This window comes from Lampetra planeri, chromosome 5 (assembly GCF_965212315.1).
Source record: "Lampetra planeri chromosome 5, kcLamPlan1.2.h2, whole genome shotgun sequence".
In the NCBI taxonomy this organism is placed as follows: Eukaryota; Metazoa; Chordata; class Hyperoartia; order Petromyzontiformes; family Petromyzontidae; genus Lampetra; species Lampetra planeri.
The window spans coordinates 11,402,886-11,424,403 of record NC_136111.1 but is presented as its reverse complement, the minus strand read 5'-3'; the positions used below and the strand labels follow the sequence as shown (position 1 = coordinate 11,424,403).

The window sequence follows — 21,518 nt, the reverse complement described above, 5'->3', positions numbered from 1 at the left end:
CAGATCGTGGCTGGCGAAATAAATCCTGCTGGCTCATCGGATAGGAATGGTAACATAACTCCCTCTAAAATCACCGGCTCTATCGGCGCACGCAAAATAATGCAGTACTTTTTAAAATGTGTGTGTTTGGGTTGGGGGGTCCTTGAACTCACTGGAGTTTGAGAGACACGGAGGACTTCGCGTAACTGGACCACTCTGCTCGTGACATCGCGTCCCACGCACGCAGCTTCACTCACACGTGAAGATCACTCACACGTGCAGCCCCAATGACAAAGACCCCCCCCCCCCATGGTGGCTTCACAGATTGAAGGAGCAAGTGCTGTTAGCGAGCACCTATGAAGTCCGGCACGGCGCAACACCACGCACGGCCGCCTTTGTCTCCCTGGTGGTGATGTTTACCAAACCGCACCAGATACTCACTTGAGACTGAGTCGACCTAGAGGAGGCTCAGAACCGGTTCAGATAATCGTCACTGGTGTTGGCCGTGAGCGGGAATCGAACTTGGGTAACCGGGTTTACGTGCAGTGTGCTCGCCCGCTGCACTTCGCTCCCCATACCTTCAGCTCCACGCATGCGTGCAGCATCACCCACTGGCGCAGCATCAAGCACATGCAGCACCAATCCAAAGTGCAGCAACGATCGCATGCAGCACCACTCACGCGTGCAGCATCAATCACACGTGCAGGTCACTCAAATGGGCAGCATCACTCACCACGTGCATCGCCACTCACCACGTGCAGCGCCACTCACCACGTGTGGCATCACTCACCATGTGCATCATCACTCACCACGTATGGCATCACTCACCATGTGAAGCATCACTCACCACGTGCATCATCATTCACTACGTGCATCATCACTCACCACGTGTGGCATCACTCACCATGTGAAGCATCACTCACCACGTGCATCATCACTCACCACGTGCATCATCACTCACCACGTGCATCATCACTCACCACGTGCATCATCACTCACCACGTGCGGCATCACTCACCACGTGCGGCATCACTCACCATGTGAAGCATCACTCACCACGTGCATCATCACTCACCACGTGCATCATCACTCACCACGTGCATCATCACTCACCACGTGCATCATCACTCACCACGTGCGGCATCACTCACCTACGTGCGGCATCACTCACCACGTGCGGCATCACTCACCACGTGCATCATCACTCACCACGTGCATCATCACTCACCACGTGCATCATCACTCACCACGTGCATCATCACTCACCACGTGCGGCATCACTCACCACGTGCGGCATCACTCACCCCGTGCGGCATCACTCACCACGTGCATCATCACTCACCACGTGCGGCATCACTCACCTACGTGCGGCATCACTCACCACGTGCATCATCACTCACCACGTGCGGCATCACTCACCACGTGCATCATCACTCACCACGTGCATCATCACTCACCACGTGCGGCATCACTCACCACGTGCATCATCACTCACCTACGTGCGGCATCACTCACCACGTGCATCATCACTCACCACGTGCATCATCACTCACCACGTGCGGCATCACTCACCCCGTGCGGCATCACTCACCACGTGCGGCATCACTCACCACGTGCGGCATCACTCACCTACGTGCGGCGTTAGTCGCGTAACATCGCTCGCAATCTGCAGCATCACTCACCCGTGCAGGTCCTCCACAGCCCCATGTGCGTGAGTCCGAGTTCTTCTCGCTTATCGATTTCCAGCTGCTCCCCGAGGCCGGACGTGTCCATGATGTACCAGTAGTCCGTGCCCACGGACAGGGCGAGCAGCACGAAGCTGGCAATGCCGCACAGGGCGGCGAACTCCACCAGGAGCGTGGCGTTCTTACACGGCCTCATCCCCACCGAGAGGGCAGGTTGCTTCTCGAATGCGCAGCAGCTCAACCTCGTGCAGGAGGGCAACAGCAGCTGCTGCTGCTGATGTTGATGCAGCTGCTAATGCCCCCTCCACACACACACGCGCTGGGGTGGAGACTTAGCGAGGAGTGGGAGGGGAGAGGGAGGGAGGTGACGGAGAGAACCAAGGGACAGAAAGAAATGTCTCGAAATGTAAAACAAAAAAAAGAGATCAAATTAATGGGTGCATGTCTAACTGGTGACATTGGTGAACTGACGCGGTTCCGTGAGTGAGGTCACAACAGGTCTCCTGATTACCGTGACTGTAGTTTTACGGATTCAATGTAGAATAGATAGAGCTCGTTAATAACGGGGAAAGAGATTAGGGACGTTGCGATCAGGTGGATATCATCGTGAACCAAAGATGAGAAATGAGGGAGTGATGGGAGCTAGGGGAGAGTGGAATAGAGAGAGAGATTGGAGGTGGTGGGACCTGGGGGGAGAGTGGAATAGAGAGAGAGAGATTGGAGGTGGTGGGAACACGGGGGGAGAGAGTGAAAGAGAACAACAACAATAACAACAACAATAACAACAACAAAAAACACTCCTCAAATACCGAACAGGAAAATAATTTCCGTGCAACATTCAAGCATGCGCACGTAGCTCATGGGGCACGCAGCGCCGGGTGAAGCGGAGTGAATTCCGGACGCGATGGCGAAATGGGTCCGGAGAGGCGCTTGGAATCGTCTCTGCGTCCCGCGGAGGAGCGCTCCGTCACCCAACGCTGCTCACATCCCTCTGCAGACAAAGGCAAAGATCCCCCGTGAAGCCTCACCAGACCGTAGGAGCAAGTTGCTGTGAGCGAGCGCCCACGAAAAAGGCCGGCACAGCGCACGTGGGGGCGGGTGGCCGGCATTGCACCCTGCCGCCTTTGTCTCCCCGGTGGCGATTTTTTTTTTACACACCGCACAGGGTGCTCATTTGAGGCTGAGTCGACCTAGGGATGAGGCCCAGGACCGGTTCAGATACTCGTGCGGGAGTAGAACCCCGGGTCGCGAGGATTCGTCGAGCGGGGACGCTGAACCGCCGCTCCCCCCCTCCAGGTTCCTCGCCGTTCCCGATCCCGCGCACACCCAACACCACCCAGCCCAGCACCACCCAGCACCACCGAGCCCAGCACCACCCAGCCCAGCACCACCCAGCACAGCACCACCCAGCCCAGCACCACCCAGGCCAGCACCACCCAGCCCAGCACCACCCAGCCCAGCACCACCCAGCACAGCACCACCCAGCCCAGCACCACCCAGGCCAGCACCACCCAGCCCAGCACCACCCAGCACAGCACCACCTAGCACAGCACCACCCAGCCCAGCACCACCCAGCCCAGCACCACCCAGCACAGCACCACCCAGCCCAGCACCACTCAGCACAGCACCACCCAGCACCACCCAGCCCAGCACCACCCAACACAGCACCACCCAGCACCACCCAGCCCAGCACCACCCAGCACAGCACCACCCAGCCCAGCACCACCCAGTACCACCCAGCCCTACACCACCCAGCCCAGCACCACCCAGCACAGCACCACTCAGCACCACCCAGCCCAGCACCACCCAGCACAGCACCACCCAGCCCAGCACCCCCAGCACCACCCAGCCCAGCACCACCCAGCACAGCACCACTCAGCACCACCCAGCCCAGCACCACCCAGCCCAGCACCACCCAGCACAGCACCACACAGCCTAGAACCACCCAGCACCACCCAGCCCAGCACCCCCCAGCACAGCACCACTCAGCACCACCCAGCCCAGCACCACCCAGCCCAGCACCACCCAGCCCAGCACCACCCAACACAGCACCGCCCAGCCCAGCACCACCCAGCCCAGCACCACCCAGCCCAGCACCACTCAGCACCACCCAGCCCAGCACCACCCAGCCCAGCACCACCTAGCCCAGCTGACATTCCTCCCTGCGTTGCCTTGAGATGCACGGAGAGAGGGGGCGCTGAGCACAAGTTTGTCATCATACTGCATGGCAAGCGCTTCCATGCAGAGCGAGTGTGCGTGTGCAATATCGTTCGGCTAATGCGGTGTTTGTTCATCTTTGCTGCAGCCTTTGGTCCCCTTTGGTTCTCGATTTTTTTGTTTAAAAGTATGATGTTGATAAATGCAAAGGGTTTGACGAATCAAAGTAGTTGTACCGACGTGCCCGTGCTGAATTTGTGTTTCGAGGATTTATCTTCAAAATGAAATCTGGAATGCCTTACACCCCCCCCCCCCCAACAGAAAGGGCATCTCGCACCCCCAAGCGGTTCGTTCACCCCGGGCAATGGTTCTTAAGAACCACTGGGTTCTTAACCTGAGGAGTGATTGTGCAGTGGTTTTCCCACCATGAACTCGGCGACCTGACTTCGATTCCTGTCTACCACTAACAGCGTTATTATAACACTTAAAATTGTTGTAACACTCATAATTATTGTACCACTTATAATAAGGCCACGATGGCGACATGTGAACTGCCTCGCCTGGTGTGAAGGAGACCGTGGGGTCGATCCAGATCCTGACGCCTCTTGTATATTTTGAGTTTTGCGTGTCTGCGTGTTCTTGCCGTGGTCGAGTGGATTTTTCTCCGGGTCCATCGGTTTTTTTCCGCTCCACATTTATATATATTTTTTAAATGCGTTTAGAACGGTTGGCTACGTACGGTGCGAAAGAAGTTAAACATACATATATTACTGGTCCTGCACCCCACCACCATCGCTCCCCACTAACTCACACTGACCAGCGTGGTGAAGTATGGTTAAATAGCCTCCACGACCGGCACAGCGTGGTGAGTTCTTCATTTGTCATTGGATTGAAAAAAAAGCCGTACATGTATTTTTCTAATTAAACTGGATATATATACTGCGATTTGACTACCTGGGTAAAAAAAAATCCCCAGCTGTAAAGATACACATTTACATTTTTATTTGAAGCTTTCGTGACTGCATGAATCCATACTCTTTGGTTATTTCGGTAAAGTCACGTAGGTAGAAAAATAAAATAAATCACGACGTTAAGGGCGCAACACAAGCGTCCACTTTCCCACCTGATGACGGACGCTTGATTTATTTTATTTTATACCTACGTGACTTAACCGAAAGAACCAGAGTATATATATTTACATTTACTCAGCGCTAAAGTACCGAAACACCTGAGAAAACTTGACAAATAGTGCGAAGACACGAGTCGGCAAGGGCCAGCAAAGGAAACGAGTAAAGACCCCGAGACATGACACAACCAAGGGCGCAGGGCCGTTACACATCAGTGGAGAGCAGCGCGTCAACGCGTCTTGACACCCCCAGGAGCGCGACCTGGCCTTGAATGAATCACCGAATTCTCGTGACGCATGTGTCAACGTCAACGCAGGGAAGACAAAGGCAACCGGGTGTGGCTCTGACAATTATAACACCACCCACACCTTTGTGCGCCGTTCCCTTTCTTAATAGGTGCACGCTAATAACACGGTGGTATTGTGTCAACTACCTCGCCAGGTGTGCAGGAGGCCGTGAGTTCGTTCCCGACCCCAACCCTGACGCCTGCATTTTTGGAGTTTGCGTGTCTCTCTCCCCGTGGTCGCGTGGATGTTTCTCCGGGTCATGCGGAGTTTTCCCTCGACTGCTTAGAAACATCCGTTTGGAGTATTTTGCTGATATAAAATTCTACATGGTCAGTCACTTCGTTGAGCTATCAATTGTGGCCAGGTCTCTTCTGAAACAAAGGTATGTAGCTTAGTGGGCCTTACCTGGTCAAGTAAACATAGTTCAATTTTATTGTTTAATCTCTACAGCGATATGGAGATCTTTGTCGTTTTGTGTATGCGTCGTTGATACCTACAGCTCCTGATCGTGTGTTGTGCTGGCCCTTAATAGGTTCGTGCCAACATAGCCGAACGTCACTTGCCCCTATACTTTATGAGGTTAAATGGAGGCTGTTCTTCCGCCTGATGACAATTGCTTGCATTGCGATAGAAACGTCGAGATCTATTATTTTTTCTACCTACGTGACTTCACCGATATAAATTTCGATTTAAAGCTTTCGTGACTGCAGGGATTCATCTTCTTGGTTCTTTCGGTAAAGTCACGTAGAATGGAAATAATAAAATGATAATATAATAAAACATAATAAAATAATTCTCACGACGTTTCGGCCACAACGCAAGCAGCTGTCCTCAGGTGGAGAACAGGTCTGTCGAGAAGACAGAGTTTGAATGACACACCGAAATAACCAGAGTATGGATTCCTGCAGTCACGAAAGCTTCAAATCAAGATTGGAGGATGCTGTCCTTGATTAATAGGCACAATGGTACAGCAGGCCACGCATTAAAAAAATAGTCATGCAGAGGAGAAACAAAATGATTGACAAGTTAATAATAATGGCTTCAGCATTGGCCAGTGTAAGCATGTCGTGATTATGTTTCACTTAAACTCACAAAAGGCTAACGGCAGAAACTCATTACACCGGTAGTATGCAAGCTATAGGATTTCGCTTCACGTTGTGCTAATATTCTGATTCCGTGTTTGCCTAAGGTTTATTATGCTAACCTGACAATCCTACCAGTGTTCAAAATTACTTGTCCTGTTAATGGTTCAACGTTTCTGCTTCTCTAAATCTATTTTTTTTTATTTAAATGAAAATAAATTGTTTTCTGCAAGGAGAGTATTTGATTGCATTGGAGTAAGATTCTTCTATGTATGTTTCCAAGGCAACTTGTCATGCCCATTGCCTGGTGGTACACCCTCAAAGGCATTAAGTGATACAATTACAATACCGTTGCAGGGTAAGTAATACATTTTTTAAGTGCAGCTAAGATATTTTGTAAAAATACATTTGATGAACTCTTCAGGAATAAAATGTAAATTTGTTCTGCGTCATTAACATATTAAATTAATACTTTTGCAAAGACATGGCTGTAGTTGTCTATGAGGACTTAAACCCACTATGGTCTTGGCACATACAGACATCAAATTGGTTATTTATATTTTATTTCTATATATATAAAATATAGTTCCCAGAAAAAAATCCATGTCAGATGCAACATTTATAATTCAATATATTTTATTCCATAGATGTGTGCAAATAAATGTGCAAAGAAAACATCAGCGTTAAATCACACAATTACACTCTCATAATATTCACACAATAAGAAAAACGATGCATTAGATTAATGAAATACAAAAAAATTACATTGTCCACAGATGTTCCCTCATAATTATATATGAATTACATCAAAATCAGTCGATAATGTGGAGCCCAATACAATTATATGTGATACTAAATGACTTTAAGAAAATCCGAGATCTGCACTGTGAGTTTGAGTGTGACACAGCAATGTGGCCTGGGATTAAAATGAACAATGGATTTACATGTCGTGTTATAAAGTGTCTAATGTACTATATTGTTGTTGTTTATGAAAATATGATTGATGATTTTTTTGTTGTTGCATATAGGTGCTTTAAAGACACTTATAAATGAAATATAAATATTTAAGGAAATATCTAAACATGTATTACTCTGTAGTGTTTGGAGTCCATGGGTTTAAGATAAGCTGTTTAGAGAGACAACATGGTAGCATGTATTTTGTTAATAACACTTGATTGTGATTTTATAATCAAATTGATGTTTATTCAGTTGAATCCTTTCTGTGGAACTGCGTAAGGAATTATAATTTTCGTTCAAATTATACACCTATGCTCTGGTGATTAGAGACAAATTCATGCATCTAACTGAAGACATTTTAGATATAGTTAGAGTCTATTGGTCAGCACATTCGACTTTTATTTGAACACGTAGGCTTTCGCGACCAATATCATCCATAATAGGGTTTTTTTGGGTTAGATCGTGTAAATATATAAATGTGTCGTTAAAACCCGCCACCACCCGCCACAGCCAACTAGTAAGAGTTGTCACGGAAACAGAACATGCCAATTCGTCGCTAGCACAGCACACCGGTGTGTTGGAGAGCCCAGCCACGTGAAGCTAGTTGTAATTACCGGCGAAACGTCGTACTCAGATTGTAAATGTTGTGGCTGGGCTCTCCAACACACCGGTGTGCTGTACTAGTGACGAATTGGCATGTTATGTTTACGTGACAACCCTTACTAGTTGGTTATGTCGGGTGGTGGCGGGTTTTAACGACACATTTATATATTTACGCGATCTAACCCCCAAAAGAAACCCTCTATTGTGAGCAATTTTATTGAATCCTCTCCCTCGCCGGCCTCTGTCCACCCGGCAGTACAGAAGGGTCCCCAATGTTGCCGATCGGCAGATTGCATGTGGTGGGCTAAAGTGTTTGTATTGTCACCTCTTCCAAAATGTCTAGCCAGTGCAGAAGAGTAGGCCCAAAAATAGCCTTTAGAGCGCACGGAAGACCTTCTGGCAGGAGTTGTCGTGAGCAAGAAATTGTAGGGTTTGCATATTTACCTGTCAACAAAAGTCAAAGGGTTTCTTGTTGAATGAGCATTGAGGTGGTGTTCATCTCTTGTTTATGACAATCCTGAGCCAGTGGTTTAAATTTCACAATGTTATGGTAGGTGACATTCTATATCACGGACTACAACTGCATCAATACGTGGTAAAGTGAGTCCCACGTCGTAGGGTGTTTTTACCTGAAGACAGTTCCAAAATGTGTACATTAAGCCATAATGAAAGCACGCTTAAAACGCTGTTTTGTTTTGTTTAAATCACACACAAAATAAAATCCCTTGTAACCTATTACACATTTTTTCTTCACGAGAAGGAGGAGCATGGCGATTTAATGTGAATCATGAAATGTTCACCGATCTCTATGTCACGGCTATTTTAAAGAGGGCCCACAGAGAACAAAATAATGAGCCCAATATAAAACTATGTATTGGACTCTTTCCACCTCCTGGGCACCTTGAACACACTTTTGAGCTCATACAGCAGCTCAATAAATCTGACCTCAACACAATTCATGCTATTTCCCACATGTGTCATATATACTACTCCGGAATTATTATACAGTGTATTAATAAAATACTATGTCGGAAGGCAATAAAAGACCAGATTTATATGGTCTGTTTTTGTGGCAGTCATTTCAAGACTATAAATACTAGGCCTGGTTTCCCAGTGTTATCAAGGCACCACGTTCTAAAAATCTGTTTCCAACTACAAGTCAAAAAGTTCTCACTGCTTTTTCTGCTCTGAAAAAGGGCTATTACTCAAAATGCTATTCCTATAGTTTTTTTGTTATAACTGAGGCAGTGCTAACAGTCAAAGTTATGAGGGTTTTTATGCTTGAGTATGGGTATGCGTCGTCCTTTTTTAGTTATGTGTACACGGTCGAAGCAGCTTTGCATCTTCATCATCATTAGCCATTGTCAATCCGCTGCTGGATGAAAGCCTCTCCAAACCACCACCACCACCACCACCTCTAATGGTCCAGCGATGTAACAATCCATCTAGCGTCTGATTTCATCTCTTCGCATATGTCCTCCCAAATGCGTTCCGTTTCTTAGCTGGCACTCCCGTTTCCTTCGCTACAACTTTAGAAAACCTCAATTCACTTTCTTTTTCACGTTTTGTTTTTATATAGGAGTATGCTCGAGTAGGAAAACATCTCACGAATGCATTATTTTAAGCAAGTGACTGGATCTACAAGCAATTACAACAGAAGTGATTGCAACGGAGGTTTGCAAAGTATTGTAAATACTTGTGTGTCACTGCATCCACCAATAGAATTAAAACTGCATTATTATTTTAATGGCCTCGCTAATCAGGAAATGTAAATATTTGTAACATGCTTTTTGATGTTTTTTTCTTCTCCTAAAAATATGCTAAATGTGCTATCGGCGCCGTGCCATGAAATGAAGAATCCATTCGGAAATCTCACTAACCTATGCACCCTCTTGTCAGAGGCCTGTCTGCTGAGGCATTTTTGTTTTGTTTTTGGCGACATGGGCCAAGCAGGAGCAGGTTTTTTCCCTTGTTACAGAGGTGTGAGGTTCGAGCCCCATGCCCGTCCTGGTTAATACCGAGGGATGCACTGACCACGAATGCACACTGTCACAGTGGATGCTAAAGGTCCCTGTGATGTTATTGGGAAAAAATCGGTCAGCCATGTGTGCCGATGTCGCAATGCAAATTTGACAAAAGTAACTGACATTCACACAATTGGGAGGCCCACAGCAACACCGCCCCGACTGTGAAACTACTATTTTCGTGCACACAAATTACATGATGTGCAAGAACTGTACACGCATAATGTGCATGTATTGCACACTCGAAATGAAGGACGTGGGCAGGTGCTCCAAATCGAGGGCAAACACATGTATTGTGTGTGGTTAATCTGTAAAATGCAACAGCACGTGTGTCACACACAGCAATCCTCAACCGAGTCGCCATTAGCCACGTGACCGGTGTACAAGTCCGCTTATTCAATAACCCTGCCAGCCACCCACAGGCCCAACTCAGTTATGGCATGCTGGTGTACACACGTGCATTGATGTACTGCACAGCACATAAGGACCTTCATAAAACCACACTTTACTCCATTGCTGCACGAGGGAATAATTAAAATAGTGGTCCATTACTAATGTGCCACACGTTGATTACCATATCAATAACCCAACCGGTAATGGATATCAATTGTAATGTATATGCATTCATTAACCCACCCCCCCTCCTCTGGCCTTCGCACATGAAGGGCTTACAAATGACGACATTACTGTACATATATCCCGCTATTTAAGAACGAAACAGGAGGATTTCTCCACAAATTTGGCTGTCGCCTGATGATGCTAGTTGTAATTACTTGGCGAAACGTCGTACTCAAAATGTAAATGTTGTGGATTTACTCTCCAACACACCGGTGTGCTGTACTATTAACGAATTGACATGCTCTGTTTACGTGACAAACCTTACTAATTGGCTTTGTCGGATGGTGGGTTTAACGACAAATTTATATTTATGTGATCTAACCCAAAAACAACATCTTTTATGTGAAACTACTGCAGAACGTTTTTTTTTTCGTCAAAGAAACCCGCCTTCGTTAGTTATATCATTTTGCTAAAAAGGATGGCACGAATACCAAAAGCACTTGTAATTTGTATTTGATATTCACAGGACTTCTGTAGATTCATTCAAGTGGCCTTTTATACTTTAGCCAGTAAGGTGGAACTTTCCCCATAGGCCATACTATCAGATTGTTACAGTCAACCAGAATTTTTTTTATTCTCAGATATTTAATTTAGCCAGATCATGTATGAAACCCAATTTAACACCGTGAACTAGCTACACTTCAAAAAGCAAGTTTGATAAATGAGGGATGGCTGGATTCAACCCCAGGATGTCAGCAGAACCAGCTCAGCACTCTGACCTTTGAGCTACTTGGCCATTTGCCAAAAGATGTTGTCTGTACAAAAATATAAATACCAAAAATGTAATCCACATTTCATACTTAAATATGTACCAAAAATAAATATCTGAGTTTGAAGTTTGTCGTGGAGTATACAGTCACACGCAACACGTTCAGACGCCATTGTTGCATGCCTGGAAATACACTGGTCCATGGCCCAAGACTGATGGCAGTGGCATCCAGAGCCGGGGATACGCCTGAGAGGCCAACCATTGTAGAGATAGAGCGGTGAGATCAGCTCGTTACAGGAACTATACGGATTGTTGCATCGCGAGACTGTGATGGATGCATTTCCTCGGGGGAGGCCTTTTGAGCAGCTCACAATGGATATGATGATGATGATGTCATATTATTTGTATTACTCCAAAAAAATACAGCATAACCGATAAAAAATAACTATCACTATGATTGTGATTATTCTCGCGATCATCATGACATGAACGAACAATGGACATCACCAACGTCACCGTTCTGTATCTCATTCTTGCAAAAATAAATAACGGTTGACCATAACAGCGCATTTCTTTTTAAAGCGCGGGCCAGCCCCAACAGCTTATTTTCAGGACATTGGCTGCTACCCCCGACACTGTTAGAAAAATGGCAGTGCGCATGGCTGTGGTCATTGATCCCAGGGCCATTGTGATTCACGTTCGGCCCTGATGGCGGTGCCTTATCAGGACCATTTCTGGGGTCCGGAAAGAGGCCTGGGGTCAGTAATTTTGACAGCGTGTTGCACGCTGTGTGACATATGCCTCATGCTCTGTTACTCCCCCAACACTTGCTGGTGCATTGTCGTAGCTTGCGGTTTGTTTGTACAAACCACAGCCTGCAAAAAGGGGATGTATAGAGTACACGCATTACATGTACAAAAAAATAACTGGTAGATGAGGAGCTCGCCGTGGATTCTGTGGGTCGTGACCATACGTCACCACTCTTGGTCAACGTGGACTGTTGGTGAAGGCAGGGGACATAGATGTGGGAGTACAGGAGTACAGTACAACACTTAATTTTGCTGCACTGTCCTTTGTTGTCCACCACTTAGCACCAGATCCCAAAATGATATACACTGTATGTATTTACTTGTTCATCCACGAGAACCACATCGAGTGATATGGAATTGCTGTATTATGCACAGGTACACCTTTGTTTCTAGTGGTAGTGCCTTATGCCAATAATCCCTCCTCTAAGCCAGCCTCAGCAGCATTCCAAAAATATCATGAGAAATGAAGTCCTGTGCAGAGATAGTTCCATGGCAACGGCACGACAGCATGATACAGAGAACCTGATTATCACAACACATAACATTTCATCTTTCACACTGCAGTTTCTATATGTTCTTATGCAACAAGTTGCTGCGATATAAAAAATACAAATTTTCAATGTTTTGGCAAATTTCTTAACCATAGAATCGTCGCACATATGTAATTCTATGGCTGTCAAGAAAATTAGCATTTTTTGTAATATTAGGGGAAAGGCTGAACAATGGCAATATTATATACGTGACTAAGCAAAATTGAAAAATAGGAAATACAGTTCTTATGTTTTCCCCTTTTTGAAGGTGTTGATGTGACGTGCACTGGCTACACTGTGCATTTCTGAGATGAATGGCTATGGGCAGCTTATTGTATTTAAATTTTGACATTTCATTGCATTCTTATATGCAGTAGCATTGCCATCACTAATGATATCGGTAAGATAATGCATTCATGAAGACATGAAACTTTTGTCAACTCTAAGGTTTTCATTACACATTCATTGATATTATTAAAATGCACATTTTAATATCTTCCAATGCGAATGTTGTTTTGCCTATATATTGCAATGATTACAATGCACCTTTACCGATACAAGACATTCTGAGATGAAGCTTGGTAGTTCTTAAGCAAATCTACTGAAGTCTTCCAGTAAGCACCTGGAGCTTATATCATAAAAATGAAACGGGGATGCAGGCCTCCGATGTATAGGCATGGTTGCGTGGTGTTTGTATGTTTATTTATACCCACTTTGGGTATAAATAAATTAAATTACTTTGTCTCGACGGGATTTGAACTTGTTTCATATAAAACAAATGCATGCATATATAACCCGTTGCGTAAAGTAAAGGTGCAGCGCTGAAAATGACTTGCATCGTGGCACTGATGGCAGAAGGGCCTCCCCTAGAAGCAGCTCTATAGAACCCTTGAGATGGTGAAACATGACGTCGGGAAATACTGACGTGGCTCCACGGTGTCTATTTCAAGTAAATATTGCCTCTCTACCATTATTATCATCACCAATTGATGTAATATTTAACAGCAAAACGCACAACACGCAATGTGACTTGCACAGCTTACGAACGATTTTAATCAACGCTGCCCATTGGACCCCTGTGGATATCAAGGGAACACTGCATAAATAATATATAGAATAGCAAGGGCCTCTTTCCAAATACTAACTTGTGTGTGATATTGTGTGTGATAAATTGGGTGGCATTGATTACACAGGGCTATATTCATCACCCAAACTTGTATTTAGCTTTAAAAAATGAATCGCATGATGGTGCTATTGTGAAGTCACAATCATTGCAATTATTATGATATTTTACGATTAGGTCCACTGATGTGGTAAAGTTGTGCAGCACAGATTCACTAGTGTGCCACAATTAAATCAACCAGCTGTTGCATTTCGTGCTGTATTCTCTAATTCGTACAAGTTGTCAAAGATACTGCACTGATACTATCTTATGGTATTTTTATAATTTAACATACAAAGCAGTTTCTTGCAATATATGTCCTTTTACATTCAAGTTAAGTGCAGTATGCAGTCGCATGCCAGGAAGTTTCTATCAAGTGGGACGCATAATTTTCCAGCCCTTTGCCTTTCATGAGCAACTGTGAATTTAAAATTTTAATTGAAACTTCCAGTGGCATGGAATGCTGTTCGCGACCTCGTTCAATGCATAGAATTCATGGTCGAGTATACATATGCAGTTAAGACAATTCACACTAGGAACCTGTGGTAAAAATCAATCATCACTAGCTGAGATGATCTTAGCTCGTCTTCTATGGCATTCAAATCATTGCCTCTGCGCATTGCCGAACTGCCACACGTGGCTTTGTAACTAGTTATTTAAATATACATTGAATATACATTTCTAACCGCTTCAGCAACCACCACCTCCCTTGTCAACCTCTCATTAATCCTCGGATGATCGGAGGTCAATCCTGCTCTCCTGCTGATCACACAATTAATTGGACATTATTTATCTTCCATCTACGTTAATCTCTCCCACGGTTTAGGCTCACAATAAAAGCCTACTTCTCTGTCGCACACATTGTAATTGACTGTTTAAACTATTTACACTCAGTGTGCTTAATATTTAATCCAGATTTTTGGAATACTTTTTGAGGTATGGATATATGTGTCAACAAACTGCTTATAAAAAATAATAACATATAAATTACAGCCCTTCGGCAGTCTCCTGCTAGACGAAGGCCTCTTAATGCCGTCTTGATCATGGGGGTCATTAGTCCCACTTCACCATGCTGGCCAATGTAGGTTGGTGAAGGGGGGGCCATGAATGGTTCAGCGATCACTCATCACTGATGTTAGCTGTGGCCGGAATTCAAACTCAGGTCATTGGATTCATAGTATAGTGTGTTAATCACTACACCTACCATTCCACCCCCAAACACTACATTCAGTATATTATGATTAATTTACCCGCCTCTGACCATATAATACCTCATCTTGACTCTCTGCAGCAGCTGTAAATGCAGTTGTTTTTGTTGACATTTTCGAAAAACAAAGTAAAAAGTGTAAATGTCTCATCATTATGAGAGTATATTTGGTTGTTGCTTTTCTCCATTGGCCTGTTGTTGAAATTACCTGCACTGAGCAGCAAGGTGAAGTATGGTCAAAATCTAAAATAAGGCGTGGGGTGACCCTCATCCAGCAGTGTCCATGGTGGGGATCACTCTATCCGTCGGGCGATCATTGATGGAGAGCAAATTAAACAAAAACATTGGCAATGCGACGTTCTTCACATGGCAAATTATGTCCAAACCAACAAAATATTTCAGATTATGAACACGATGTTGAGACCACATTCTTATGCAACTCCCCAGTTGCCAACAGCTTACATGTGAGCCTTTAAAAGAAAACGATGGCTCATTCTGTTGGGTTGGAAGAGTAAAATTATCATTACTCGAGTTCATCACAAATGCCACATTTAAGGACGAGCTCTTTATAAAAGGTCACGCAATTTGTAAAGCTATGCAACAATTAAAATTACATTTTTTTGGGTTATTTTATGTGATGCTGCATTCAGTGCACCATGAAAGGCAGAAGACCCATTTCCTTTTGGCAGGTGCATCACTTACTGGTTGTAACCTGCTCTCAAGGGTTGTTTAACAGATGGGTTCGTGCTTTTGTCAAGATGTTGTAAAGTTATATATCACTGGAAGGCATTTATCTTTGAACGGCTTGAGTAAACGAAAAGACTATGTAATTTGCTTGTGCTACGACACAGCACCTTACAAACAAGAAGTGTAGCCACTTCCTGCATGAGCGGGGAATTAGGGCGGCACCTAAACGTGACTGCGTTGAAGTGCTATTCATCACTCACCTCCGATCATTGGCCAACACACGCTTTCGCCGAAGGTAGAAATGGAATCCATCTGACGACCTCAGATGCCATGTATTGGCTTTCCTAACTCAACATACAACATACAGCTATGAACTCATCCGCTGGTTTTCAAATGCCATACGAAAGAGAAAAAGGCTCAACGGCGCTACGTTCTGGGATGGTGGCATAATAGCAAGAGACAAATGAGCATTGTCATCATATGAAGAGTACAGCCAAAGGATCACATCATCTTCACCCATGATCAATTAATTGCTAGATGGAGGCCTCCCCAAGCCATTAAGGTCCTGAAATACAACAATCCATCTTGCTCCTGCACACAAGCTGGTTTCATTGCTCCATCTACACGGGTGGACATCCTCTCGGGGCTGTTTCCTCTTTTGACTGCTCATCTGTCATTAGACTGGACCACCTACCATCATCCCTTTTAGTGACTTGTCCTGCCCACCCCACTTGCTCTTTTGAACCGTCAGCGTGATGTTTCGAGCGTACATACGTTTAATAATCCAGGTGTACCCCTGCTGAGATGAGCATTGGGTGGTGCTCATCTCTGTTGGTGGTTGTCATCCTGGAAGCATTTGATTATTTAAACACTTGTAATCCTTAGTCAAAGGAGAGAGAGAGAGAGAGTGATACACGTTAATAGTGTACCCTGGATTTTGTTCGTACAGTATATACTCATTTACATATTATAAACAAACACAATGGAAATTAAAGATGGCTCGCCCATATAAGCATGTAAGTATTTATTTGCAATTGACCTATCCTAACTGTATGTGGGGGTAGAGTGGTGGCACGGTGGTTACCACACTGCAATACGAAACCAAAAACACGCGTTTTATTACTGGTCATGGTTAACGTCGGTCGAGATATCTCAACCAGTTCTGGGCACCGGCACCCGACCTGCCCTTCACTAACTTTAAATGACCGGCGCAGTGAAATATTGTCAAACAAATCTCATGCCCAATATCGCATGGAGATGGATCAACCTTCATCAGGTAGTGGTGAGTGGGCTAACAAAAGAATACGTGTGATGTGTAACTGTGTATGCTGTGGAGTGCAGCAATTGCATGAATAGTAAACCTTTAGGACCAGCGAGTGCCAATGGAGACGAGGCTCTTTTGCAACAATGTTTTGCGCTCAGCATTTTCTCCCGATTTTCAGATTATTCTGAAGGTTCAAAAAATCTTGCCTAGATATGAATTTCAGAAAATGCAAAAAAAAACACAATTGTTTTGGATTCATCTACAAATATAGAGTGATGTCACTAATATGCCTGAGCTTCCATGATTTTTCCCACCAAAATAATATTTTTATAGCTCTTTTTCAGAAGTGACCTGGCCACAAATCATAGCTCAACTAAGTGGCTTATCATGTGGACATTTATAGCAACTAAATACTCTAAACGCATGTTTTTAAATGTTGAGGGAAAACCCGGAGAAAAATCTACGTCACCACGGGAAACTCAAAGTATATACAGACAGCAAGGTCGGGATTGAACCCACGACCGCCTTCATACCACGCAAGGTATTTAACATCTCGCCACCATGCCTTCGTAAAATGAGTGTTGTGATGTTCTCTCAGGCATCACAGCAACTTGCGAGTGAATAATTTTCTGCTCAGTCTGTGTCCAATGGCTCTGGGAGGGCGATTTGTATTTTTCTTTCATGCCTGCAATCTGAGTATTACAATAGCCATAGCCATAATTTAATAATGCCTCTCTAGTCTCAATTATTTTCTCTTCGCCACAGTTCACATACTGTTTTGGATTATCATTGTGGGCGCAAGCTCCAGGAGCTGGCCCGTGAATGCAACTGTAAATAAGTAAATTGCTTCTGCTTTCAACATTATCACAATGAAACACATAGCAGCCCCCATCTCTCCACTGAAAGCATTCCACATGTGGAATTAGATATATTACGTGCGTGGCATTTGAGGGGATATGCTGTATGGAAGAATGTTAAACATTTATTGTCAGAATAACTCAAGAACACTGCACTATCAATGCAGTTGTAAAATTAAATGCATAACATTGCTGTTAATTGAAGTCTTTGTTAAAGTACTATAGCACACATCACTTACACAAGTGAAACAATATTGTAGTATGCTTGTTTCCCCATTTAAGCTTCACCGAGTCTCATGAGAACTTTTCAGGAGGGTTCTGTCAAGCGGTGATGATTGTTTTGTGTAATCCCAATTGAGTAACCACTGGCACACAATGGCCTACTCTTGCGAAAGACGCCATGGGATCATTTACGTCCACTGTGAAGCAGACAATGCATTTTTGTATGGTTAATGCACACGCAGGAATAACCCGGGTAGCCACTTGATTCGAACCATGAAACCTCTGCAACAAGCGACGAATTCGCTACCACTGCGCCACGTCTCCACCATCATAGAATAGTTAGGCAAACCAGACTTTGAGATATTAATGTTTTTATATGGAATGCATTCAATGCATTCTAACATCGCGGTGGCGAGATGTTATTTGTCTCACCTGATATGCAAGAGGTCGTGGGTTCAATCCCGACCTTGACGCCTGTATATTTGTAGTGTGCACGTTCTCCCCGTGGTGGCTTGGATTTTTCTCCGGGTCCTCCGGTTTTTCCCTACACGTTTAGAAAAATGCGCTTTAGAGCATTTGGCTGCTATAAATTTCCATATGATAAGCCACTTCGTTGAGCCATCATTTGTGATAGCCAGGTCGTTTCTGAAAAAGAGCTATATGGCTCAGTGGGCCTTACCTGGTAAAATAAAAAAACGGTATTTTTTTTTTTCATATTTGTTGTGCTATTCATACCATGTTGATGTACGACTTTGCCATTCGAAACTTGACTATGTACAGTTGTTTTTGTTTTGTTCATGTGTTGTGTTGTTGTTGCTACAACCAGCCTTCTATGGCGTACCCAAGTCTCCTTCTAAACTGTGCAAATATTGACCAATTGGTTTTACCTTTGTCAAAATAAAAACCTAAATGTAACAAAAAGATCCATTTAAAATCACAGATTTGTCTCTTTAGCACAAACGCATCTGACTTTAGCAAACTGCACTCAATGATGGACGTTATCTTCTTGGTTCTTTCGGTAAAGTCACGTAGAAGGGAAGTAATAAAATAATAAAAATAAAACATAATAAAACAATTCTCACGACGTTTCGGCCACAACGCAAGCAGCCGTCCTCAGGCGAAGAATGAGAACATTATCAAGCTAGGAGCTTATATAGGTGTAGCGAGGAGGAGCGCCTTAACAAAAGAATGTGCATATGAAGAGGAATTTAGCATACCAATGGGCAATGAGTAGGAGGTGGGCGGAGGGGTTTCAAAGTCCCATTATGCCCATGCATTATGCAGGATCAACAGCACCACGGGGGGGGCGCAAGGAACAGCGTTAATAAAGGAAAGGAATGTTAATGATATGTAGCTGCATTTACCAAACAACCACGTAGAAAACCAAAGTAAAAACTACATAAAAAACTAAAATATAAACTGATACTTACTATACTCTACAATAAGCTGAGTTACTAACAACAAATAATAAATTACAATTCTACGTCGTAAGAAGTATATAATATACTTCCATCTAAACTTTATTCTCTTAGCATATACAGTACTATATTCTGCCATAGATAAACCCAACATTAAATTATATACTGTATTGCTGTAAACCACCCTATACTTTATACATTTTAATATAACACTATGTATTATTCAACTCACCCTAATGTGTATCGAAATGGTTTATTACGTCCTTCCAATGATTGCTAAGCCTGAATCCATCTTCTCGGTTAAAATTGTCTCTGTGTTTGTATATGTGGATCGCCTCATGAACGAATCTCTCATGATAGCCAGATGGCTTGCAGAGAACCTCCGTCTTGGAGAAGTCAATGTCATGTGAGCCCACTGAGTTGTAACAGTGGTCTGCCACGGCTGAGGTGTTTGTCCTACCGTGTTTTAGATCAGCTTTATGTTCACGAATGCGGTCTGAGACGTGTCGTTTGGTTTCCCCAATGTAACTGCTACCACAGAGGCAACTTAGTTTGTAGACGCCAGGGTACTGTATGTCTGGAATCACATCTTTTACAGACGGTACCAGATCACGGATTTTATGTACTGTGTTGAATCGGACCTGGATCTTGTGTTTAATCAGGATTTTGGAGATCTTTTTTGTGACCCCAGCAATGTAGGGTAAGGTGATGGTCTTGAAAGGCTCCTCAACAGGATCTTTCTTGATGGTTGGAGTGATGGCTTTGCGGATTGTGTAGTCGGAGTAACCATTAGCCTTAAGAGCTTGGCGTACGTGTTTGAGTTCACTGGAAATGTGTTCATGGTCGGAGATGCATTGGGCTCTATGATATAGAGTCTTGATGAGGGAATTCTTCTGGGATGGATGGTGGTGGGAATCCGGTTTTAGATAAGCATCCGTGTGGGTGGCTTTCCTGTAGACAGAGTGGCTCATTGAACCATCAGGTCTCCTTTTGATTAGGACATCCAAAAAGGGTAGCTTGCCATCATTTTCGACTTCATCTGGCCACATGGCCGGCCTGCTCTAGACCAATTTCTCGGCCACATCAATTCCATACACCCAGCCATCAGATTCACCATGGAAGTCGAAAATGATGGCAAGCTACCCTTTTTGGATGTCCTAATCAAAAGGAGACCTGATGGTTCAATGAGCCACTCTGTCTACAGGAAAGCCACCCACACGGATGCTTATCTAAAACCGGATTCCCACCACCATCCATCCCAGAAGAATTCCCTCATCAAGACTCTATATCATAGAGCCCAATGCATCTCCGACCATGAACACATTTCCAGTGAACTCAAACACGTACGCCAAGCTCTTAAGGCTAATGGTTACTCCGACTACACAATCCGCAAAGCCATCACTCCAACCATCAAGAAAGATCCTGTTGAGGAGCCTTTCAAGACCATCACCTTACCCTACATTGCTGGGGTCACAAAAAAGATCTCCAAAATCTTGATTAAACACAAGATCCAGGTCCGATTCAACACAGTACATAAAATCCGTGATCTGGTATCGTCTGTAAAAGATGTGATTCCAGACATACAGTACCCTGGCGTCTACAAACTAAGTTGCCTCTGTGGTAGCAGTTACATTGGGGAAACCAAACGACACGTCTCAGACCGCATTCGTGAACATAAAGCTGATCTAAAACACGGTAGGACAAACACCTCAGCCGTGGCAGACCACTGTTACAACTCAGTGGGCTCACATGACATTGACTTCTCCAAGACGGAGGTTCTCTGCAAGCCATCTGGCTATCATGAGAGATTCGTTCATGAGGCGATCCACATATACAAACACAGAGACAATTTTAACCGAGAAGATGGATTCAGGCTTAGCAATCATTGGAAGGACGTAATAAACCATTTCGATACACATTAGGGTGAGTTGAATAATACATAGTGTTATATTAAAATGTATAAAGTATAGGGTGGTTTACAGCAATACAGTATATAATTTAATGTTGGGTTTATCTATGGCAGTATATAGTACTGTATATGCTAAGAGAATAAAGTTTAGATGGAAGTATATTATATACTTCTTACGACGTAGAATTGTAATTTATTATTTGTTGTTAGTAACTCAGCTTATTG

At 44.2% G+C, this 21,518-nt stretch overlaps 1 protein-coding gene across 1 annotated transcript in view; it reads right to left on the bottom strand.

The window, feature by feature from the left end:
* LOC144718862 (transmembrane protein 235-like) overlaps nt 1-1,860 on the bottom strand; it is a 42,546-nt gene extending 40,686 nt beyond the window's left edge. Inside the window, exon 1 of the mRNA XM_078594435.1 lies at nt 1,662-1,860. Coding sequence (XP_078450561.1) covers nt 1,662-1,860 — 199 coding nt within the window. The remainder of the gene's footprint in view (nt 1-1,661) is intronic.
* Between the last annotated feature and the right edge of the window lie 19,658 nt (nt 1,861-21,518).